The sequence below is a fragment of the Neolamprologus multifasciatus genome, chromosome 19, assembly GCF_963576455.1.
Source record: "Neolamprologus multifasciatus chromosome 19, fNeoMul1.2, whole genome shotgun sequence".
In the NCBI taxonomy this organism is placed as follows: Eukaryota; Metazoa; Chordata; class Actinopteri; order Cichliformes; family Cichlidae; genus Neolamprologus; species Neolamprologus multifasciatus.
In genome coordinates, this window is record NC_140457.1 from 21,122,229 (window position 1) to 21,145,630 (window position 23,402).

Here is a 23,402-nt window from a genome sequence, read left to right on the forward strand (position 1 = left end):
GTAGCACTCCCCCTGGTGGTTGCACGGAGTCCAAAAATTATTCAACCACAAAACAAATCATGTTGTTTGACTTTATTCGTCTGATGCAGTTAGCACAAAAAGAAAAATAGCTGAAGACTTGAAAAACAATGGCCCGCAATAGACATGTGATTTCATGAACACTGTTTGCTTTTTTTCCTCCCCACAAAATCCAAAGGTGCATGTTTTCTTCCCCCTGTTCAAGACATGACAATAAGAAAATAATATGGAATAAAAAGAAGGAATAGCTTTCACTTCAGTCAAGCCTCCCCCCCAAACATCTACCTAACAATAAAAGGGCATAAATAAAATGACTCAATCAAAACATCCCAGTCACACCAATCACATTTTACACAATTTAGCCTGCACACTACTAACTAAACATAATCTTATAGGCTGATATGTGTCGACATCTTAACTTCTAAATTGGTTTTACTGAAGTAAAACAAATGTAAGGCATACAAACATCTCCCAATAAGGCCCTAAAACAACACAAACAGCATCTAGACAGCTGACAATAATTTAAGACCCTGAAAACATGAATAGGTTAGGACGTTTAACATCACTCTCAGCAGACACCTGCATAGTTAAAGGAGAGAAGAGGCCAAATGGATATTCACTATAAATCGACAGGTTTCGTAGCAGACAGCAGCCTTCCTTGGTTGAGAGGGTTTCTGGGTGAACCTCTGTAATAGTTCATGTCCTTCCCGGCTAGCTGCTGCAGAGGCTTCTGAGCTCCTGATGGCTCATTGGTTGAGCAGTCCACTTGGGTCTTTGATTGGACCTTGTTGGTCACGTCGCCCAGCGCACAGGACTTGGTGCGTGACTTTTTTGGAGGCACTGGAGGGGGCTTCTGTAAAGGGCATGTGTGGCTGGATGGCACCTCATGTTCTCCGTGGTGAGGTTGAAGTTTTGGGTGAGGGGAAAGGCCACTCTCTAGACTCACAGCCTTTGCTACTTGTCCACGCTGGTTGGTGATGGTACCTGCATTTCGAACAGGTTTCCTGCTCTCTCCCATGAGAGAGTTAATCCTGCGAACAGTCTGACGCACAGGGGTGCGGTGGAATTTGAGCGGTGACTTGATCTGATTGCTCTTTGAGCCTGTTGGAGAATAAATGGTGAGCTTGTTGAAGTGCTGAATGTGGTCTGCCACACGACGCCTTTCAGCCTCCTGACTGTGTGATGAAAACGTTGGTTGTTTTTGAACTTTGGTACCAATCTCTGGAGAAAGTTCCCTGTCGTCATGTAACACACTGACTACAGCGTCAGTTTTAGGTGGTGTAACAAACTCATTTCGGAGTTCAAGACCTGGTTTGTATGGAGTTGACTGCCGTCCAGAAGAGACACCTAGTTTGAAGTGAGCAGGGCTTTGGATATCCAGAGCATCAATCAACTTGCTGCAGTTCATCTCTTCCATCGCCCTTTCTCCTGCTCCTACTGCGAAGCTGTTATTCCCACCAGCAGGAGCAGCACAGAGAGAACCTTTCTCATCCTGGATGACTGGGCTGTGGGATTCAGCAGCCTCAAGCACTACACTATCAATATGCAAAGGAGACAAAGCAGCAATTTCAATCTGGCCAAAAGTAATGTTCTGTTCATTAGCCAGAAGGCCCTGCTGGATACAGAAGCTGGGGGCTTCACTTGGCACAGACATAGATTTGGCTGTTAAAGTCTCTGGAGGAGGGGCTGTGATCATGTTGGATGGTTTTGAAATACTTGCTCCTGAGGCTTTGCGGGACTCCTGTATGACAGCCTGGAGATCACTTCCAGACTCTGAGAAGGCCTTCTTGATTTTCAGCAGGGTGGGACCGGTTTGTCTCTTGGCTTCAGGGATTGAGCTCTCGCTCTCGAGGCTCTCTGCACTGGAAGCACAACACAACTTCATGGGAAGGCTGCTTACTGCTGGGGGCTTGGACACGACGATGGCGGGCTCAGACATGTAGCTGCTTTTAAGGCACAGGTTCATTGGAGTATCCGTGAAAGACCCGCCGCTCAAGGCCTGGGCTCCTACGGGCGTCTCCGCACACCACAAGCTTCGGTGGGCATTTAAGTCACATCTGGGCGTCAGCAAGTTGTCTTCAGACTTACTAATGAACTTGGAGCCTGGAAAGGTACATTTTTGATATGCATTACATGACATGACAAGAAGATTTAATATTTTATTTTAAGCATAAAGTTCAGCTGTCTGGTACTTACTCTTGGATTCAGTTTTTCCAGGCTGAACTGATGGAATGAACTCCGTCTCTTTGGTGAAACGGAAACTGGTGGCGCTCTCCTGTTTGGCAAGTCGCAAACCAATGGACTCAGAAGCCTTTATGAGCAGCATGAAATGAGAAATGAAAGAGGGTGAAATGTCAGAGTAGTATTTTGTTAAAAAGGATCCCACAGAAAAAAACCAAAAAGTAACATTAAGATGTTAATATCAGGACTTTTGTGGTTAGTTCTTCAGAGGATGATAAAAATCACTCAGAAGAAAACAATCCATTAGATTTTTTTTTTAAAGTTTTTATTAAATCAAGAACACACAAATGACTATAAAGTGTTAGTATAGAGCCCTTAAACAGCCTACACAATGTACTCAAACACTGGTTACAATATATTTTATGTAAATATATATATGTTAACATTCTTCCACCTGAGTGCTTAGTGTAGTAAAATCACTGAAATCTAAGCATAACAAATACCATTCTACTGTTTGGTACCATGCAAATATCACAATTTAGTCAGTAATATTACATCATATTACAATTACCTTTAAAGTCCTGCATGGATTACTTGTTTTAGAGTTAGTCACTTTAAGTAAACTTAGAACATTAAAAACAACAATAAAAAAGTGCTACTGTGCACAAATACATGCCAACATTACTCCTCGTGTGCAAATGTATTAATTGCAGATTATGCATGAATGCACTTGACTAATCTTTCTGTGTTTATGGGAAAACCAGAGAAGTGGTTGATTTCCATCAGGCCAACACACTTACAGCGTCTTTGCTGCTCTTCCCCCCGAGGCTAAAACGCAAGCGCAGGGACTTGTGTGGAGCTTCTTTTTTGTTTGTTTTAGGAGAAAAGCAACCAGCCTTTCCAGACTCAACTCTGAAAAGGATAAATAAATAAAACAATTATTAGCACGATAAGCTGGGGATAGCCTTTAGATTAAAGGCTAAGGCTTTACAAGTGTATCTTCCTTTGGATGAGGGGTGGGAAATTCATTTTCCCAAATGGCAACATTTGAAATTGGGACTGTTGTGGAGGGCTACACCGATAATCAAAGAGAAAATGAATACATAGTTCAGCTTATTGGTGCTGCCCTTCACAACAGTCCCAGTTTCTCATGTTGCCACTTAGAAAATGAATTGCCCGCCTCTACTTTACATGATTTTAAATACAAAAAGCAACAAAAGTGAGAAATGAATGATCAGATTTGTACCTGTTGATAAGGTGTCTGCTGCTGAGTCGTCGGCTCTTCTTCCTTGCAGAGGTGGTCGGTTGCCTTCTAGACCTCCCTGCTGACGACAGGACATTTTGGGAAGAATCCAGCACCCCCGAAGTACTGCAGGCTACAATATTTAAGGAGGAAAATTAAAGCTGTATTAAGATCAAGAGATACCATAGCAGTTTATACCCAGTAATTAAACATTCTTTACTACCTGATCCAGGTGTGGAGGGCCCGTTGAACAAAATATTAGGAAGCAATTCTATCCCAAGGTTCTTTTTGACAGATCTACGTTTCTTGTTTGAAAAGCCAAAAGAGCTGCCAGACTCCAGAGGAAGTTTTCGCTTGGAGGCTGGTGTTGAAATCACAGGAGTTGCAGAAGAAAAGACTGGCAAAAATCACAGAAGAATTAATGTCTTCACACATGCAGGATTTGATCATTTCCATTTGAAAACATGCCAAAAGGACTCAGAAATATTGGCAGAAGCTTGTAAATAAATAAAACAAAAACAAAAAATCATTGATGCAAAAAAAGGCAGAAGAGTGAAAAGCCAATCAAGCAAGCCTGTGCATTATTCATTCAATATCACGGTAGATGCAAACTGCTTTAATCCAAGTGCAAAAGAAGATTTAAGCATGAAATCAAATATGTTCCCAGATTTATTTATTTTATTAAGGAAATTTTAGCTTGTCGTTTCTTTTGTATGATGGATTACTACAGTTTTATCATGCTACATGGCAGGCAACATTACCCCGTCTGACCACGGTACATACCGAGACTGTCTGTGTGGGGGACATTTGTGGGTGTTCTATTAGTTTTTATCTTATTCAGTGCACCATTGACCACATCTGAAATATGAGCCAAATACACATTTACTGACTACAGCAGTTTAAAAATAACATTATTGAATAACATGCACTGCAATGCAGTGCTTACTTTCACTTCATTTGTCTGATGTCTTGAGTGACATATTCCAGTTGAACTGAAACTACAAATATTCACATATTGTACCAATAAGCAAAGAATTACTGTAAATCTGATATAGCCTTACCACCCAAGCTGCGCCTGCTTTTCCTCTTCATTCCGGAGTTCAGCTCCGGCTCTTCTAGTTCATCATGAGCAGGAGACAGAACCCCTGCCTCACAGCCCATCATGGCAGGAACTTTGTCTTGAAGAAACTTTGGTAACACACCTTCAATGCACAGACAGTCAAATATTTAGAGGTAAAACAGAAGAGTGAAACCTGACATACAGAAGAAATACTTTTAAGATCAGCGCCTCAGGTCATACCAAAGCTGTGAGCATTCTCTATGAAACACTGGACTACAGCGGCCTGCAGTTTGAGGCGTTTCTCAGTGTTGGCGTTCATCTTCTCTGTGCCATCACCAGAGTGAAGGAGGTTGGGTGCCAAGATTACAGACAAGTTACTGCTATCCATCTTATTCTCTGCACTCCTGTGATAAAGCAGTAACAGTAAAATATCAATTCTTTAAATATAAAAGTAGCATACAGAGAATTTGAAAAAAGGTGATTTTACGTTAACTTACCTTTTAGATACATTGTAAAGAAAGTCAAAAAAATAACGCAACACACATAAGTTCCTGTCTGGCAAAACACAAGACAGCAACATGGTGGCAGAGGTCCTCTCCTCCTCATTTGGGAGCTGCTGAGCCTTGAAGAAGGCTTCCTGCAGCTCTGTGGGAAGCACGGGCTCCGGTAACTCACGGAAAAACTGCTTCACCAGACCCGCCACATCGCAGGGAAGAGCAGTAGATAGGCACTCTTCACCCGCATCCAATTTTGCCTGGACAGACAAAACACAGCTCTGTTGTGTTAGACAGTCCCCAGTGTCAAGGTCACTCGGTGAAAGCGAGGTCAGCTTCAGGCATCACTCACCCTGAGTGCTTTCAGACGAACAACAGAGCCTGATTTTCTGAACAGGCCCTCTGTGTCAATCTGTGCTAGCAGCCTCATGCACGCGTCAACCAGAAAACTAAGGGCAGTTAAAAAAAAAAAGTCATTAGTATAAAATGCACAAGATGAGACATGAAACAACTTGCCAGCTGCAAGTTTGAATAGACTAAAATATGCATTATTACCTACCTTGGAACACTCCCACATTCCATATTGTAATATGGCAAATTCTCCAGGGACATACCAAAAACCTTTGTCTGGGGAAAAAATAAACAATAAAACATTATGTTTGCTCAGTTTTACAACTTTTAACAACAAGGCTTGAAAGTTGGGGAGGAACAGAAACGTAGCTATACTGCTGTACACTAAAAATCTATAGGCTGCATCAAGCCACTCACATATTCATCCATTGCAACACTGTGGTTATACAGTTAGTGTGGTCTTCCTTAGAGACCAAAACCACTGCCAAAATTGCCATTACTTTTGACCAGTTGGCTGACTGGATGCCAAGCATTCCTAAACTTAAGAAAGACACAGAGGCACGTTGTTGGTTTAAAACTGTCCAGCCTTTTTCAGCAGAGCAGAACTTTAGTACTTGCTTTCTTCCTTCTGACCTAAAGGTTGGACTGCTTCTATTAATTCTCTATCCACGAGAGGGACTATTCGTGCAAATGCAGAAGTTTAGCCTTCATTTGAAAAGTCAAAGTGTGTTGCAACTAACCTTGTGACTCCTGTGACCCATTTATAAGTAGAGGGGAGGGCTTCAGTAGTTATTTCCACTCATTTCCACATTAACTGACATTCACTTAGCAACTTACATCTAATCATCTGTGCCGTCACAATGTCAAAGTGTGTATTAAAGAAATATTTTAAAACCCACACAAATATGAAGCTATATAAGAAAACACTGGCCTTTAGACTAACAAAATCTATGGTGTGAACAATGACGGCAACACCCAAACAAAGCACCTTCAGTGCTTGGGTGACAACAGTCTGCGAACAAATGGGTCTCGTCAGCTTTCAATAATATGCTAATCTGATTCAAGAGTCTAACCAACACAATGCCCAAAGTTAATAGTGTGAACCTGCTGATTTGTCGTCTAACTACACCAACACAACGATTATGATGAAGTCCTACATTTCAGAATCGCTGCAAATAAAATACAAGTGAGTGGTGTTGAAGATTAGTAAAAACGTTTTATTTAAACTTACCGAGTTGCTGGCTGCTGACTTGCAGCTGGCCGCTTTGTTTTTGTTCCAGTTCTTTGTTTTAATCCCGTACGCTGAGCGGAGGTGCTGCACGGCCACTAGACGCATCACATTTTTCTCCATGACTCTCATTTTTGCAAACGTACCTCGAAATTTTGCACTGATCACTTATCTCTGCCACAGCAAACTCGCACTCACAGCTCTAACAGTTCAGGCCTGACCGCAGCCTCTTTGACTTTGTTAATTTCCCAAGACCTCCGAACGATAACTCATGCTCGGCGTGAATATTAAGCGTCCATAAAGCTCTGTAGCAACACAACCGTTGAGCAGCTGTATGGAGAATAACCTTACTTAGTCCTAATGAATAGACAACTCGACAAAAAGTTACATTATGGAGCACTTATCTAAAGGTTAACTTCATGCATACGTTGCGATGCAGTTAGCTAGCTAACATTAGCCAGCTAGGTTAACACACTGACTTTCTCCTACTCTGAAATAACCGAAACAGCATCTAAGTGGCACGCGGGCTAAAACGGCCTACCTCCTGTAAAACAACAAACGAAAATTAAATAGGTTTAACTCGTTAGCTAGCTAACTGCATTGTAATAAGGTTCGCTCCTCACATCGGTTGCCCACTGTTTCCGCAATGCATTCAAACAGCGGCGCTCCCTACTCTCTCCGCTGTGATTGGCTGAAATCCTTTTGAATAACGTGCTTGCTTTTTTGTTTGTTTTAACACCCAGAGCAGCCTTACTGGGCGGTGCAGTTTCTGTTAAAGCAGAGCAAAACTCAAGCAGACGCTTCGATCAACCGGTAGGCCATATAGTTTAAATGAATCAACCATTTGAAAAGGAAATTTCCGCTTTTTCGTGCCTGTACACAGACAGTGCCTCTTTTATGCTGTGTCTAAGATGTCTAGTAATAAGTAAAGTTAAATATAACCTGATTTTTAAATAACCAGCGTGTTTACTGACACCACCTGAGTCTTTAAGAACTTTAAGGACTGGGAATTGTAAAACTTTTTATACCAGAGAAATGACCTAGGTTTGAAGCCGCCCTGTTAATTTTCTCAGTTAGACTATTTCTTAAATGATGATATTTGTTTCACACAACAATATCATAGGAGGTTCTCTCACAAAGGTTTGTCTTTATTACAATAGAACATACACTTATATACATGGGACAGCAACGTGCAAATGCATGGATGAAAGGAGGTGTGCTTAGAAGCATTTCCTGTGAACAATGGAAGGGCCGGCCTCATCGTACTCCTGCTTGCTGATCCACATCTGTTGGAAGGTGGAGAGGGAAGCCAAGATGGAACCACCAATCCAGACGGAGTACTTCCTCTCAGGTGGAGCAATGATCTAAGGAAATGTTAAACACCATTTAATCAGAATCAGAATACTTTAATCCCTAAGGGAATTATCTGGGTTACAGTTGCTCAAGGTCAATAACAGTAACAGACTGAACTAATTAAATAATTCAATATATTACAAAGTTTACGAAATAAATGTTCATGATGTGTTAATTGACTTCATCCATGAGTGTATTTACTTAAAAGGTCTGCAATTCTCTCACCTTGATCTTCATGGTGCTTGGTGCCAGGGCTGTGATTTCCTTCTGCATACGGTCAGCAATACCAGGGTACATGGTGGTGCCACCAGAGAGCACATTGTTGGCATACAGGTCCTTACGGATGTCAATGTCACATTTCATTATGCTGTTATAGGCAGTCTCATGGATACCAGCAGACTCCATACCTGGTGGAAAACAAGTAAAAAGATTCAAAAGGTGTTTTGTAACATAGAAAGATACAGCGTAACTCAAGCATCAAGACTGAACTCACCAATGAAAGAAGGCTGGAAGAGGGTCTCTGGGCAACGGAAACGCTCATTACCAATGGTGATGACCTGACCATCGGGCAGCTCGTAGCTTTTTTCCAGGGAGGAAGAGGAGGCAGCAGTGGCCATCTCATTTTCAAAGTCAAGAGCCACGTAACATAACTTCTCCTTGATGTCACGCACAATCTCACGCTCAGCTAAGGACCAGAACGTTTAGCTATTTAGGAAAATCCAATTCATACATTTTTAATACGCAAACTAATTAATCAAGATGGCATAGTCCTACCAGTTGTGACAAAGGAGTAGCCACGCTCAGTCAGGATCTTCATCAGGTAGTCAGTAAGATCACGACCAGCCAAATCCAGACGCATGATGGCATGTGGGAGAGCATAACCCTCGTAGATGGGAACATTGTGTGTTACACCATCGCCAGAGTCCAGCACAATACCTTTAACGAGCAAATAAGAGCAGCAGTTCAGCTATGTCACACATCACTCACTGTACAATGTTGCTGACATCACTGAGAACGCATGCTGCTGTAGGGGGATTAGCACCTCCACTTGACAAGGAGACAGATGACAGACACAATAATAGTGTAAACACACACATGATACACATCTCTTGCTTAAGTACTGGATCTGTATTTTACATTCTGGAATAACTGATCTCAGACTCAAATAACACCTGACAAGAATGATTGAAGTTTACTGACCAGTGGTACGGCCAGAGGCATACAGAGACAGCACAGCCTGGATGGCCACATACATGGCAGGAACGTTGAAGGTCTCAAACATAATCTACAAGAGAAAGCAAGCAGAATCAGAGGGAGAAGAAACACACAACTTACGTATAAATGGGGTCTAAAACAACTGATTAGTTGCTTTAAATACCTGAGTCATCTTCTCCCTGTTGGCTTTGGGGTTCAGGGGAGCCTCAGTCAGCAGGGTGGGGTGTTCCTCAGGAGCTACACGCAGCTCATTGTAGAAGGTGTGATGCCAGATCTGACCGAGGAAAGAGAAGAAATCTGAAATAACTGAATAAGCAACAACCTGATCTTACTAACGAGGCACCAAATGCAAAGTTGAGCAAGTTCTTATAATGGCTGTAAAGATAAAGTGGGGTGTAGGTGCCATGCAATTGCACAAACCTTCTCCATATCATCCCAGTTGGTGATGATGCCATGCTCAATGGGGTACTTCAGTGTCAGGATACCCCTCTTGCTCTGGGCCTCATCGCCTACATAGCTGTCTTTCTGACCCATACCCACCATCACACCCTGAAAAAAGACACATGAGCTGGAGTATAAAACACATGAAAACAGTTACCCTGAACATATTTTTAACAATGTACTAAGATAGTTTTTTGCTTGGAGCATACCTGGTGGCGGGGCCTTCCAACGATGGAAGGGAAGACAGCACGGGGAGCGTCATCTCCAGCAAATCCAGCCTTGACCAAGCCAGAGCCATTGTCGCACACAAGGGCGGTAGTCTCATCGTCGTCACACATGATGAGGCTTTACTGGGGTGATCTAAAATTTGATGAGAAGGTTTAGGCTGGTTGTTAGGAGCATCTGCCTAAATTCTCCATCATATAAACTAAAGATGTGTTATTGTTGAACAATCACTGACTTTATTGTTGGAGCAGCTGATTAAATGAGACCCTTTAGAGACAGAGTCAGTCACTCATGTGGTTAATAGATACGTATTAGCTGCGATTTAACAGTCCTTTGAAGAGCAGCCAGCACTATCTGATAGCTGTTCTTATGGTATTATCACTTGTGAATACTAACACAACTCAATTCAGTGGGTGCTACAGAGCTAATTCGATGTGGATGGATGCTATTTTTGTCCGACCCTTGTCAGAAACCCCTGATATCATATCTCCACAGCCACGATTGTTCCTGGGGTATCTAAGAGGTGCTGAGGTAGCACCAAAAAGGGCCACAACCGGGAGACCTGTGAGCTATTTTAAGCTCAGCACCCCCACAGCCGTTAACAGGGTTAAACAAGTGACACATTGATCTCTTGCTATTTCAGGTCAGAGAGAAGTGCCAGGCCAGCACCCATCTGTCTGTACGCTGTGACACTCGGGTTTTACTACTTGCCTCTGTGACCCAGCTGCCTCTAAACCTAAGCCACTGAGTCACTGGTAAATTTAACCAACATCCTCTCAGAGTTGCACTTTCCAAGTACTACTCTAGTGTGACTTTGTAGTGTATCGGTATACTTTGTGAGACTTTGCACACTACAAAGTGTACCGATCACAGGAAAACACATCACCCCACTGTCAGTCGTTTGTGGCATCACATGCAATCAAACCATTTTAAGCAAAAAACAGGTAGAAATAACACCAGCTTTCACTGTGCTCCACAAATCCAGTCAGTGATTATAACTTCTGAGAATGCTGAAATAACCTAATCTATTCTCTCATAAAAGTAAAAAAAAATAAAATCCTTCATTTCAAATAACAGGTAGTAACTTTCCTGAAGGTAAAAAGAAGGCAGTTGCACAAGCAGATACCTCTTCAGTGATTCAAAGAGACACACTTTGAGATGTACTCACCTAAGCAAGCTGGAACACAGATGCTTCCACTGGGATGCAGGGTCACAGTCAGAGGATCCCCTTAAATATGCCCCACGATGGGTCGAAGGACAAGGGGCGGGGCAGAGGGTTCACACGAGTCCAAATAAGAGCTGCCAGCAACAATCCTCATGCCCTTGGAAATGTGTGTTTCACATACATGGAAGAGACTTCTCTACAGTGCACTCCTACTCGCTCACAGTTTAAACATGACATGTTAGTTGAGTTATTCTTGCTTTTCGGATGCACCCAGAGATGACTATTGATATGAACCACTAATTTTTTTTTTCAAAAACTGGTGTAGATGGTTGTCATATGTAGGTCTTTAAAAAAGCTTTTTAAGATAATTAAGCATTTTTCTATATTGTTACTAAAACTATATCTGATGTCTTTCCTTATATAACTATACTGTAGAACAAGAGTAATAAAGGAAAGGAAGAAAGGAACATGAAGCATCATCTGCATTTTAGTTACGGTGCAATCTCTTAATAGCTCTCAAATAATGTCAAAGTCTTGATAAAGTGTCTGTATAATATTTGAAATGATGTGTTTCCCAATGCGGAACAAATACAACTCATCCCTCGCAGGTTTTGCTGATCCATCCAGTCAAGACAGCGTGACTGGTGTCTCGCTAAGGAGATGAAAACAACCACTCTGCTGGTATGTGCACTGAGCCTCCTCAGTGTGTGGAACAGCTGATGGTATTGCCAGAAGGGCTCTATCTGATCTGGCTCTCTGTGTCAGCGCTCCATCATGATTGGCTCAGCTGTCTCCTTATAGGGTGATGGTGAGGAACAGAGTCATTAATGAGCAGCCACTGAGGTCTCACAGCTTGCAATGAGGAATTCCATATAAGTGCCACTCACTGCTTAAGGTGCATTTTCCTTTATGTCCACTGAACCTCATGATGTATTATTTTCACATCTGTGAATGAATGATACAAACATTTAGCATAATCGTTGGTGTAGCACAAGAATATTCCCTTTTGGATTTTTCTGTATCTCAGGAAATGTCACTCATTTATTTGTAATGATTACAACAATAATTAAGTAAATGTAAGGAAGAATAACTCTGATCTAAAAGAGAAATATGTGCAGTATATAATAGGTAAAGGAATTGGAGCAGAACAAGGAGCATTGTTCTGCTCCACACTGTACCAGCAGACACAAGTGCCTCCTATTTATAGCTGTACTCCACAGATAGGAGCTGGATGCAGACAAAGCATCGCATAGTTATGTGCATGACAAAGAGGACTTTTAATAGAAGACTGGATTTATATTGTTTGGATACAAGAAAGTAAGGGGTGTGATTCACAATAAAAATATAACAAAGGGTGACAGAACAAAATCAGGAAACAGAATTCAGTCTTGAACTGAGGATTATAAAAAAAAAGCAAATAAAGAATACCTCAGGTGTATTTATGGGTGGAGAGGGACATTATGGGAAAACTATCATTCCATCCATTCATCAGTCTCACGCCCAGTTTAGGATCACAAGTTAAACTAATGTACATGTCTCTGTGCTTTGGGAAGAAGCCAAGGTTCCCCGCTCAGCAAAAAACTACAAATCCCTTTTCAGAAAACGTGGAGCGCTGTGTAAAATAAAATAAAAAACAAACAACTGAGTGAGGTGCACATTAATGAAATCCGTAATTCGGACTGTGGAAATATATCATGTGCTGAACCTGGGATTTTTATTTATTTACAACCCAAATCCCCCAAACTTGGAAAACTGTGTGAAATTCAAATAAAAACAGTATGCAATGATTAGCAAACTTTGGAAACCAATGTTTTATTCACAATAAATCCTCGAAAACATATAATTTGTTTAACCTGAGACATTTTACCATTTATTTAAAAACATGCATATACGGGTTTTGGATCAACATATACCTCCATGCAGATGACGCCTTTTTAAGGAAAGAGGTGCTCACACTCAGTCGAGTGCATTTGATTAGCAGCACATAGTTACAATTTACCCTTTTCATTCGTTATGACTCGTGGGCTGTACTCAGTTTTCCACACTTCTTATGCATTTCGGCATGTACCGTTCATTTCACTGCATTCCCCTCATTTTAAGACCTACTGATAACTTTTAATAAGTCCTCATTAAACCTTAGCATTGAAAGATGGTGTACTTCTTTTTTTAAAGACTGTAACTTGAACAGATAAATCACATATTAAACTACATATTTAAAAAATGTTTATTAAAACTAACCAATATTTTCCACCAATTCAATTCAAATTCGTCCCACAAGGGGAAATTCTACTCTCAACAGGCTTCACACCGAGTCCGTGATGATTACTGGCCTCCGGGGGCCTTCTTCTACACGACTACGTGATGACGTTTCACATGCGACGCGCAACCTACAACAGGCACGCGCCAACGTTGTTGTGGTCGTCCGTCGACTGCGTGGTAAGTTGGCGTTCACTATGTGACGGTACTTCACGTCAGCCAAGCTGAGTATCTGCGGAGTTTCAAGCTTACAGAGTCGGGGGAGCTGAGTGCGGTGAGCGCGGGGCTGGAGCTGCGCGCTGAGCGGATCCGCTTCCTCCTCCTGTTTGACGGCTGTGGGCGTGCGGACGGGGAGACTGCCATGTAGCTGAGGCAGAAGAATGAGCAGTCAGCGCACTTCAGCGGACGGGACAGACGACTACGCGGTTCAGCAGGAAAATGAACTAGAAGCCCTCGCGTCTATTTTTGAAGATGATTTCAAGGATCTGCGGAGCAACGACCCCTGGAAGGTAGATCCACCTTCTATCTGTGTGCGATCCTCCACTTCATGTTAGCGGAATGCAGAGGACTGCCAAGTGTTTACATATACGAGTAAACTGCAGTGCAAATCAACGAGGCTCCTTTTGATTTGGTTTTCAGGTTAAAAGGCCACCAGAAGTGTACCTCTGTCTGCGGCCCAATGGGCTAAACAACGGACAGGAGTGTTACGTGACAGTGGACCTGCATGTCAAATGTCCTCCCACGTATCCGGACGTGTGAGTACTGGCTCCCTTTGCCAATTCTCCGTCATTGTCGCTGCACTGCAAGATGTCCATTCACATACTGACCATCTACTACAGGGCAGGTCAAACATAAGGCGCACGGGCCTGGCAAAGACCCCAGTCTGGCCCACTGAAAAGCTTTGGAAAATGTTCAAGGTTCTTTATTTGTCACATGCATAGTTATACAAGTATAACACACAGTGAAATGTAACCTGACACGAAGAACATTTTATATATATATATATATATATATATATAGTATATACATTGGGTGAATGTGCAGTAGTAGCAGCAAGCAGGTGAATTCTGTACATTAATAAGAATAGACAATCTGACTATTTTACAGAATAGAAAATATAAACATATTTAAAATTAAAGGAATTTGAAATGTACATTGTGCCTGGCCTGGGTTTAGAGTGTCTGGAAGAGAGTCCTGTCTCAGTCAATTATAGATGATGTGAGAGGGCGGGTGTGTGTGTGTTTAGGGCCCGGATGGCTTGGGGATAGAAGCTCCTCTTGAGTCTCTCTGTCCTTGCCCGGATGATGCGAAACCTTCTACCGGTGTGAAGGAATGCACAGATTTTGGAATTTTATTTGATAAAGTTTGCAGCTTGCAGAAGAAAGAATGAAGCTGGCAAAGCTTTGAAGACAGCTCGCTTTTATTTTAACGGTCTCTGTGCAACTCCCACCGAGTAACACGTGTTTACAAGGCAACGCTATTGTTGCCACCATGCTCACCCTTATTTATATACTTGAACTTACACTTGCCCTCTTTATTGGATTATCTATTGTACATTTTCCCACTTCCAGTATTTTTTTTCACAATTTAAAATCTTAGACAATACTTGATCATGAATATCCCCAAAACTATGAAAGATAAAAGCCTTTCTTTCCATAAAAGGGACTCAGGATCTGTAATTTGGGGCGTATGGTTCAAAAATGGCTAGAATGGTGACTAAATAGATAAAATATCTAAATTAAATACCATTTAAGCAGTCCTGTAAAGTCACATATTTTAGCACACACTAATAAAAATAATTATCACATTGCAAAAGACTAGTGACAATCTTTGAAAGTCCAAATAATGCTAAATAAAACACGTGCAGTACTTTTTAACATTATTGCACATTATCCTGGGAGAGCCTTATGGGTCAGGTTACATTTAAAATGCATTAAGAGGCATTAAAACGCACAAGTATCTGTTTAAAAAAAATCGTACATGCATATATATATAGCAGAACAGCTGAGAGAAAAACATAACAGTAGTTTATCTCATGATAGGCCACCTTAATGCCATGACTACCACAGGCAAGCAGGTATGCCATATGTATGAAAGTGCAAAAAAAAAAAGGATGTATTTTTAATTATTATGTATTATTATTATGCACTAACAGGCCTCCAGAACTGGAGCTGAAGAATGCCAAAGGCCTTTCAAATGACAACCTCAAAAATCTCCAAGCTGAACTCAACAAGCTGGCGGCGGAACAATGCGGAGAGGTGAGGATACACTCGCAGACGCACGTGCAGTCCCATGTGTGTTGAGATTTTCATTAACTCATTTATCTGTGAACTTAGGTGATGATTTACCAGCTAGCGGATCACATTCAGGGTTTCCTGAGCGAACACAACAAGCCCCCGTCGCGCTCCTTCCACGAGGAGATGCTGAAGAACCAGCGGAGGCAGCAGGAGAAACTAGCGCTGGAGGAGCAGCAGAGAATGGACCAACAACGCAAGCAGGAGGAGGAGATGGTTAGGACAGGAGGAAGAAACGCTGATTAGGCTGCAGTGTAATGCCCAAGTGATTTGTGTGGTCCGGTCACAAAGGCTACAGGATGGCTTCATGTTATTCATTCACAGCCTGACTGTCTGTGATTTCTAGAAACAGTTCAGGCTGATGATTCACTCTATTACTAGGAAAACTGGCAAATTCCAGCTTTCTACTGTTGTTAGTTGGTTATGAATAAATATTTTTGTGATGATGATGATAGGGGTACTATTCATGCTGTGTCCTTCAATTTTTTTTTTGGCCAGATATCAGCTATTATGACTTTAGGACTATAATAGGAATATAGCATTTATCAGTTGACGTGGAAAACATCATTTTTAAGTCCCTTTCATGGGTGTTTTACCACAAAAAATGCAAAGTATCTTAAATTAAATTCTTAATTGGAGCAAAATCTTTAACGCTGACAGTTTAAGTAAGCTGCAAAAGGTGTATTGTGATGGAATTTTCTTATTCCTTTAGGAAAAAGAAATCATGGCTGAAATCCAAAGGAGAGAAGAGGAAAAGCGAGAGGAAAAGAGAAGAAAGGAAATGGCTAAACAGGTGTTCTCGCTGTTTGATTTCTATTTGATTTGATTCACTTGATTTCGTTAATCATCAAGAAAACCACATGGATTTTATAGATCGCAGTCAGAGCAACCAGTATAACTAAGCCATCAGTATTGTAAGTGACTCTTTGAATGGCTTTCTATTTGCAGGAGCGACTCGGGAGCATGGAGCATTCGATGTCTGTGATGGGGAAGAGTCCACCCAGCCCAGGAGGCGCAGCTCCCGAACTGTTTGAAGCCAAGAAAGCAGCTGGCAATCGCCGTCGGACTACCTCAAACTCCCGCCACAGGTACACGTCCTACATACAGAAAAAGCTTCTCATGTTTAACAAAGTGCAGTAATAATGCTTAGATATGTCTCATTCACCAGACGGGACACGGTTAATGAGGACAACAGTCGCCCGCAGGAGGTTCTTCACTTCAGCAGCAACGTTTATGGAGAGCTTGCTGTGCACCAAGGGAAAAGCTTAGGTGAGGGCCATCAGACTGGCGCTGCCAGTCACGTGGCGAAAAACGTAATTTGTCTCTTTAAATTTATTTCTTTTTTGGTGCATTTCCGACAGGTGTAAGTGAACGGTTCGGTCGTAACATTTATTGCGGGTTTGAGGTGAACTCTGGCGATTTTGCTGTGATCTATGAGTGGTCGTTGCAGTGGAACAAAAAGATGAGCAAGTTCTTCACCACCCAGGAGAGAGGAAGGATTGAAAACTGTAAAAAACAGGCAAGTAGAGAGAAAGGGGGGCTTTTTATTAAGAATTTGCTGATTAAATCTTGCATTTTAACTTATAAAGCCTTTACGAACATGCATGCTTAAAGCTTGGCACATTTCAACTTGCGTTGTGCAGATCCATGCAGCAGAAAATGAGTTTAACTCCCTGCTGCGGCTGGAGCACCCAAACCTGGTGCAATACTTGGGGCTGAGCGCGGTCGAGAAGGAGGAATGCATCGTGGTTTACATGCTGGTGGAGCACGTGGCCGGGAACAGCTTGAACCAAAGCCTGACCGCCCACGGCCCGGTCCCTCTGGATAAGCTCTGCCACTACACGGCCCAGCTGCTGGCCGCTCTTGACTATCTGCACTCCAACTCCGTGGTCCACAAACAGCTGGGGCCCTCCAGCGTGCTGGTGGACTCCGAGGGGAACATTCGAGTGACCGATTACAGTTTATCAAAGAGGTTTGCTGACATCTGCAAAGAAGACATTTTCGAACAAGCTCGTGTGCGTTTCTCCGAGGAAACGGCGATGCCAACGAAAACGGGCAAGAAAGGCGACGTGTGGAACCTGGGACTGATGCTGCTGGCTCTGAGTCAAGGCAAGGAAGTGAAGGAGTATCCGGTGACAGTGCCGAGTAGCCTGCCTGCTGATTTTCAGGATTTCCTTCAGAAGTATGTAACGATGAATAATTCCTTATAATGTTGTATATTTTTGCAGTTTTACTGTTAATCTCACTACATAACAATTTCTATTTATATTGTTATATTATATATATTATAATATAACAATATTGTTATATTTATATTGTTGTCACCAACTTATAATGCAAATGAACAACCTGTCTTAGCTGACAGGTGTGACACCCAGTGTGGTCTTCTGCTGCTGTAACCCCTTTCAGAGATGCTCTTCTGCATAAGTTGGTTGTAATCAGTGGTTATTTGAATCACTTTTTCTGTCAGCTCGAAACAGTCTGATCATTCTGCACTGACGTCATTGAGGCATTTTCATACAGAACAGCTGCTCTTTGGAAATTTTCTGCCTTTTGAACCATTTTCTGTAAAGCTAGAGTTCCCAGTAGAACAGCAGATTCTGAAATACTCAGTAATAATAGAGAATAATCAGCACTTCTGGCGCAAGAAGCCAATTCAGAGTCACTTAAATCACAAATCTGCTGTTCAGTTTAAACTTAAGTGTGTTATTTTGACCACATCTGCATGCTGAAATGCATTATGTTGCTGTTATAGGATTGGATTGGCTAATTATATATTTGAGCTAACATGCAGTTGAATTGGTATACCTAAAAGGTAATCAGTGAGTGTGTGTGTGTTGATTTGAAAGTATTAACTTAATAAAAGCGTATAAATCGGTCTCTTATAATATCCCATAATAAAATGTGACTACACTAAAATGTCTTGTTTTGCTGCGACAAGCCTCCAATTTGTTCAAATATAAAACGAGTAGAAAAGTTGAACAGTTCTTGGATTTAATATCTCGGGGCAATCAGATGTTTGGCACGAAAGATTGCTCAATTTAATTTTGTGATCATAAAAATGGTTACCAGATGCTTTGACTGACTAATCAATCGACTGTTTAAATCATGGGAGCTCAAATTTTGTGTTGCTAAAAAACAAAATGAATAAAAAACAGCGACTGCCTGCAAGGAGAGGAGGAGGACGGGCTATTCCACGCAGTTTGCTGTGGTCTGATTTTCAGTAATGATAAACAGATGTGATTTGTTGTAAATAGGCTCAAACATGCAGAGACCCTGATTTATTCCTTTGGGTCTTGGTGTTTTGCTGTCTGCTTGCATTGCAGCCTGTAGAATAAGATGCATTGCTGTGCAAAAGTCTTGAGCTCACCTATCATTGCTTTATATTTTGCAAGGAAACATACATGGAAATGCAGTATATAACGCAAAAACAGAGTTTGTGCAATTCTAATGAGTAGAGCAGGGCGACATGACCAAAAATATTTATCACAATATACATTTGAAAATTTGCGATAACAATATAACTGACAATATAATTGACACGAGACAAAATACTTTACAACTTCTCAACTTTATTAGTGCAAAACCCCCCAAAAACATCAATGTATTTTCACTTAAACAAGCAGCTGTTTTATTTATTTATGTACATTAAAGTTATATAACAATTTAACAGTGCAAATACAAATTCCTTGCTGACAGTTTAACCAAAAGGCATTTCCAGTGTAAACTGGCCGACATATCCTCAGTACCATGTAGAATATCCACAAAACTTAAAAAGAGGTTATACACACACAATACAGTAATATTATGTTGAAGCATAGTACGTATCACTCCGCGAGGCTCTGCCTACGATGGCCGTAATGCTCCGACAATCCATCAAGCGGTGCGGCTTCTTAGCTCAGCGAAGTCGTACTAAAACATTTGACAGATTTTTGAGCGCCGTGTACATAAAATCGTTTCGAGGTCAGTAAACACAACCAGAATTCATACATAAGGCACACGGGATTATAAGGGGCACTGTCGATTTTCAGAAAAATCAAAGGATTGATTTTAAGTGTGCCGCATTTTCCAAAAAACACGGTAATAACGACGGCCCGCTAGCATGCGCTACCAAAAATAGTCCTTTGTTGTGTATCTGACGGACGAAAGCTAAACCAGTCCCACACCACTGAAGTTGCAGCATTTTTACAAACCAGTTCTGGTTCATCCGTTTTTATTCAACGATCCACTTTCGCCCTTCTCATTCGCCGCCATGCTTTTTCCGCCATGTGCGTATGAAAACAAAGGCACTGCGCATGCGCGTTTTACCCATATTGCGATATTTCATTTTGTTATCGTTGCCCAACATTATACCGCTATTACCGTGAACGGTATGATATGGCCCAGCCCTACTAATGAGCTTGAAAATCAATATTTGGTGTGACCACATTTATTCTTCAACACAGTCTGAACTCTCTCAGGCAGCTTTTTTGTTGTTTCTTTAAATGGCCTTCAGGAATAGTTCTCCAGGCTTCTTCAAGGCTCCCCCCCCCCCCCCCCCCCCCAATGATCCCACACTGCTGCAATAATGTTGTTTTTAAGCATGCCAATTCTTCTTCTTTCTCCCTCCACTTGTTTCCTCAGATTTGTTTTTGAGGACCGATGCTGAGATACAAAGTTGTTTTTTTTTAAAACTAATAGATCTTTGAGAATCACCTGGTTGATGCAAAAATACAGTTTTATATTTATTTTATATTTTATGCCTGAAAAAACAGTTTCCTTTGATTTTTTTTTTTCTTTTTTTGTCAGAGAAATGGGAAGATTTGGAAGTAACAAAGTGGCTAAAGATACAGTTTTCTTATGGTGTTAACACTGGGCCGTCCCTTGAGTTAGATGCTTTATGCTTGAATGATTCAAGCATAAGGCATGAATCATGTGTTGAGCAACTTAACAAAAAAACTTTAGAAATAGGGAGGCACACGGACTGGACTTCTAAAACTTTTAAAGATCATCAGAAAATCAAGAGAACTATTTCTCAAGACCATTTAAAAAAGAAAAAGAAAAAAAAGTCTGGCTCCTTGGAATAAATTCTGAAGAAATGAAGGGTGGCCCACTTTTACACAGAGCAGTATATTTGTGCAACAAACGTGTTCCTGTTCTTTTGCATGTGCCAGATGTTGCTTAATAGTGGGTTTTATGTGTCTTTGCGTTGTAGGTGTTTATGTCTGAATGATACTGAGCGCTGGACAGCTCAGCAGCTCTTGGACCATTCTTTCCTCAAGCCTTCCTCGCCTAAGCACCTTTCACAGTACCAGGACAACAGCCCAGAAGGTGACAGTGACACAAATGGAAACACAGATGACAAAAAATGCAGTGAAATTGTTGTTGGTTTACAGTGTAAAAGTTGGTGTTGAAAATGTTTGAATAATAATAAAACCCCTGTCTTTTCATCAGAGCAGCTGTAAATTAGTCCAAAAATTAACAACATTCAATTCTCTCTTTTTTTTCCTTTTTCCCCTTTTTTGGATTATTATTTATTTTTTTATATATATATACTGAGGGAGTGCTTGCATTTAAGGAGCCGTTAACAGTTTTATATTTCTCTTCTTAAAATTGCTCAAGATGTTGATTTGTTTGCCTCTCAGATCTAGCTGTGGACTTTGCGTCATCAGTCATCCCCCGGAGTCACATCCTCAATGCTCCTTTCAGTTCAGTCTTGCAGCACAGGCAGATTTCTCGGTTTGTCTCCGAGTTTGAGGAGCTGCAGCTTCTGGGAAAAGGAGCTTTCGGTGCTGTAATTAAAGTGGGTTGAGATAGTTTACTTACCCTGTGTGAACTTTCTCGTTCGTTTTATCTGGCAGTAGCGTTTTTGTCTTTTGTGTTTTGCCCACATCCAGGTTCAGAACAAACTAGACGGTTGTTACTACGCAGTGAAACGCATCCAGGTGAACCCAGCCAGTAAGCAGTTCCGACGGATCAAAGGCGAGGTGACGCTGCTGTCGCGGCTGAACCACGAGAATATCGTCCGTTATTACAACGCGTGGATCGAGAGGCACGAATTGCCCGCCACAGGCGTGCTGAGCAACACCGACAGCTCCGAGCCGCTGAGCTCAGCCGACAAGGCGCCACAGCGCAAAAATGCACCGGAGCGCCTCAACGAGCTCGGCCTGCCTGACGACGTGGAGGACATCGCTCCGCCTCCCGCCCTGTCCAGCTCAGTCGAGTGGTCCACCTCCATTGAGAGGTCCTCCAGCGCAAGGTGCAGCGGACACCAGTCCAGTGATGATGAGGATGATGATGACGACGACGATGATGAAGAAGATGTCTTCGGTGCCTCTTTTTTGTACGTTTTTTTTATTTTTCCTCCAAAGGACGACTTACTCCTGCTCCAACTGCTCATGCATCACATTATTTTTCTTTTTTTCCCCACTCAGGCCGTCAAATAATGACTCAAGGAGTGACATCATTTTTGATAATGGAGATGAAAGCATGGACGAGATGTCAAAGGTTCCAATATTTTCACTTCATTTATTAGTTTTGTTATGTTTGTTAGCGTTTGGCGTGGTGCACCAACCAGCTGGTGTTTCCTCCCACAGGTAGAGCCAAGCAAAAGGCCAGTGTCCGACACAACGGAGAGCACAGAGTCAGATCGACACCTCATTACGGCACATTACCTGTACATACAAGTAAGCTTCCCCCACGTGCTTCACTTTTACCAACAAAGATCTGTTTTACGTCTAATCCGAGGTTTCCGTTCCTGACAGATGGAATACTGTGAAAAGAGCACTTTACGAGACACAATAGATCAAGGCCTGCATCAGGATCAGAATCGGTTATGGAGGCTTTTCAGGGAGATACTGGACGGCCTTGCTTACATCCATGAGCAGGTATGGAGCGGCTGTACTGATTGGGCGGAGTATAACTGTGACTAAAGCCAAGATTTGAATATCTTATGTTCCCCCTTTATTCTAGGGCATGATTCACAGGGACCTGAAGCCTGTCAACATCTTCCTCGACTCACAGGACCACGTGAAAATTGGCGACTTCGGCCTGGCTACAGATCATCCCGCTAACGTGGTATGCATTATTACAGTGTGGTGTGCGGCTTTCAGTTTCGCTCTGCTGACAGGCGGCACTGATTTTGTCTCATTGTTTTGATTAACATGTAAAACTTCTCGTGACACTCTTATAACTTGTTAAAGCAACTGTTTATCTCTCAAAGGCTGCTGGGAAATTTGAGGTGGAGGAGAGCGGCTCTGCGGTGATGGCCAAACTGGACCCAACAGGTGCAAGAGAGTTTGAAAACACGGTTTCTCGTAACACCTTTGATAGCCGTGCAATAATATTCCTGTTGAACTGGCGCTCTTTATTGATTTTGCATCACTGTCTCCAGGTAACATGACAGGGATGGTCGGTACTGCCCTGTATGTCAGTCCGGAGGTTCAGGGAAATACAAAAGCCACATACAACCAAGTAGGAATTTAAAGATTCACTTATTTGTCTGGACACATGAGAATTAAAAGTTGCTAAAACTTGTTATTTGAGAACGTCTCGAGTTTTAAAGAACTTTTTATTCATGTTCCTGTCTGCAGAAGGTTGACCTGTTTAGCTTGGGCATAATCCTCTTTGAGATGTCCTACCGGCCGATGACCACGGGGGCCGAGCGCATCGCTGTCCTGAGTCAGCTGCGTGGGGTGTGTTTGTGTCAGAGACTGAGAACAAGCTGGGTGGGGGGGTTTGCACCTGGTGCCTTACTTACATGATTTTCTTTTTTCCCATCATATTTACAGGAACCCATCATCTTCCCAGAGGACTTTACTTTACGTGCGCAAGGAACACAGGTGAGGATGACTGTTGCACAGCACTTTCTTCTCCTTGTATAAATCTCAGTCTAACAGT

The 23,402-nt window shown here is 42.0% G+C and overlaps 3 protein-coding genes across 5 annotated transcripts in view; 1 reads left to right on the plus strand and 2 right to left on the minus strand.

Annotated features, from left to right (window-relative positions):
* Nucleotides 1–57: 57 nt before the first annotated feature.
* arhgap11a (Rho GTPase activating protein 11A) lies at nt 58–7,368 on the minus strand. Of its 2 annotated transcripts, XM_085143676.1 has the most exons (12): nt 6,579–7,368; nt 5,556–5,623; nt 5,349–5,445; nt 5,000–5,256; nt 4,743–4,906; nt 4,504–4,644; nt 4,226–4,300; nt 3,666–3,839; nt 3,446–3,575; nt 3,000–3,111; nt 2,215–2,329; nt 58–2,121 (listed from the first exon to the last, which is right to left on the minus strand). In XM_085143676.1, the coding sequence occupies exons 1-12, from the start codon at nt 6,705–6,707 to the stop codon at nt 638–640; spliced, it is 2,946 nt and encodes a 981-aa protein (XP_084999802.1). In that variant the 5' UTR covers nt 6,708–7,368; the 3' UTR covers nt 58–637. The 2 variants fall into 2 exon arrangements, with proteins under 2 accessions (XP_084999802.1, XP_084999803.1); XM_085143677.1 differs by lacking the exon at nt 4,226–4,300 and having other exon boundaries at nt 6,579–7,346.
* A 334-nt stretch (nt 7,369–7,702) lies between these two features.
* On the minus strand, nt 7,703–11,129 carry actc1b (actin alpha cardiac muscle 1b). The gene is made up of 9 exons (XM_085143697.1): nt 10,978–11,129; nt 9,794–9,944; nt 9,564–9,692; nt 9,307–9,417; nt 9,129–9,213; nt 8,703–8,864; nt 8,422–8,613; nt 8,154–8,335; nt 7,703–7,939 (listed from the first exon to the last, which is right to left on the minus strand). The coding sequence occupies exons 2-9, from the start codon at nt 9,920–9,922 to the stop codon at nt 7,796–7,798; spliced, it is 1,134 nt and encodes a 377-aa protein (XP_084999823.1). The 5' UTR covers nt 9,923–9,944; nt 10,978–11,129; the 3' UTR covers nt 7,703–7,795.
* A 2,213-nt stretch (nt 11,130–13,342) lies between these two features.
* eif2ak4 (eukaryotic translation initiation factor 2 alpha kinase 4) overlaps nt 13,343–23,402 on the plus strand; it is a 28,247-nt gene continuing 18,187 nt past the window's right edge. For both annotated transcript variants that reach the window (XM_085143669.1, XM_085143670.1), the window contains exons 1-20: nt 13,343–13,739; nt 13,870–13,985; nt 15,386–15,488; nt 15,567–15,740; nt 16,237–16,317; nt 16,473–16,612; nt 16,693–16,793; nt 16,886–17,043; nt 17,168–17,706; nt 20,719–20,834; nt 21,149–21,306; nt 21,401–21,846; nt 21,938–22,010; nt 22,100–22,189; nt 22,268–22,390; nt 22,476–22,580; nt 22,726–22,789; nt 22,897–22,976; nt 23,096–23,197; nt 23,294–23,344. In XM_085143669.1, coding sequence (XP_084999795.1) covers nt 13,611–13,739; nt 13,870–13,985; nt 15,386–15,488; nt 15,567–15,740; nt 16,237–16,317; nt 16,473–16,612; nt 16,693–16,793; nt 16,886–17,043; nt 17,168–17,706; nt 20,719–20,834; nt 21,149–21,306; nt 21,401–21,846; nt 21,938–22,010; nt 22,100–22,189; nt 22,268–22,390; nt 22,476–22,580; nt 22,726–22,789; nt 22,897–22,976; nt 23,096–23,197; nt 23,294–23,344 — 2,949 coding nt within the window. In that variant the 5' untranslated portion in view covers nt 13,343–13,610. The remainder of the gene's footprint in view (nt 13,740–13,869; nt 13,986–15,385; nt 15,489–15,566; nt 15,741–16,236; nt 16,318–16,472; nt 16,613–16,692; nt 16,794–16,885; nt 17,044–17,167; nt 17,707–20,718; nt 20,835–21,148; nt 21,307–21,400; nt 21,847–21,937; nt 22,011–22,099; nt 22,190–22,267; nt 22,391–22,475; nt 22,581–22,725; nt 22,790–22,896; nt 22,977–23,095; nt 23,198–23,293; nt 23,345–23,402) is intronic.

Coding starts and splice junctions, on each gene's coding strand:
- actc1b (XM_085143697.1), bottom strand. CDS start 9,922: ATGTGTGACGACGATGAGACTACCGCCCTTGTGTGCGACAATGGCTCT. Junction 9,418..9,563: donor ACTGGGATGATATGGAGAAG/GTTTGTGCAATT, acceptor TTCCTCGGTCAG/ATCTGGCATCACACCTTCTA. Junction 8,614..8,702: donor CTACTCCTTTGTCACAACTG/GTAGGACTATGC, acceptor TCTGGTCCTTAG/CTGAGCGTGAGATTGTGCGT.
- arhgap11a (XM_085143676.1), bottom strand. CDS start 6,707: ATGAGAGTCATGGAGAAAAATGTGATGCGTCTAGTGGCCGTGCAGCAC. Junction 5,446..5,555: donor GAATGTGGGAGTGTTCCAAG/GTAGGTAATAAT, acceptor AACTGCCCTTAG/TTTTCTGGTTGACGCGTGCA. Junction 4,301..4,503: donor AAGCAGGCGCAGCTTGGGTG/GTAAGGCTATAT, acceptor CTCATATTTCAG/ATGTGGTCAATGGTGCACTG.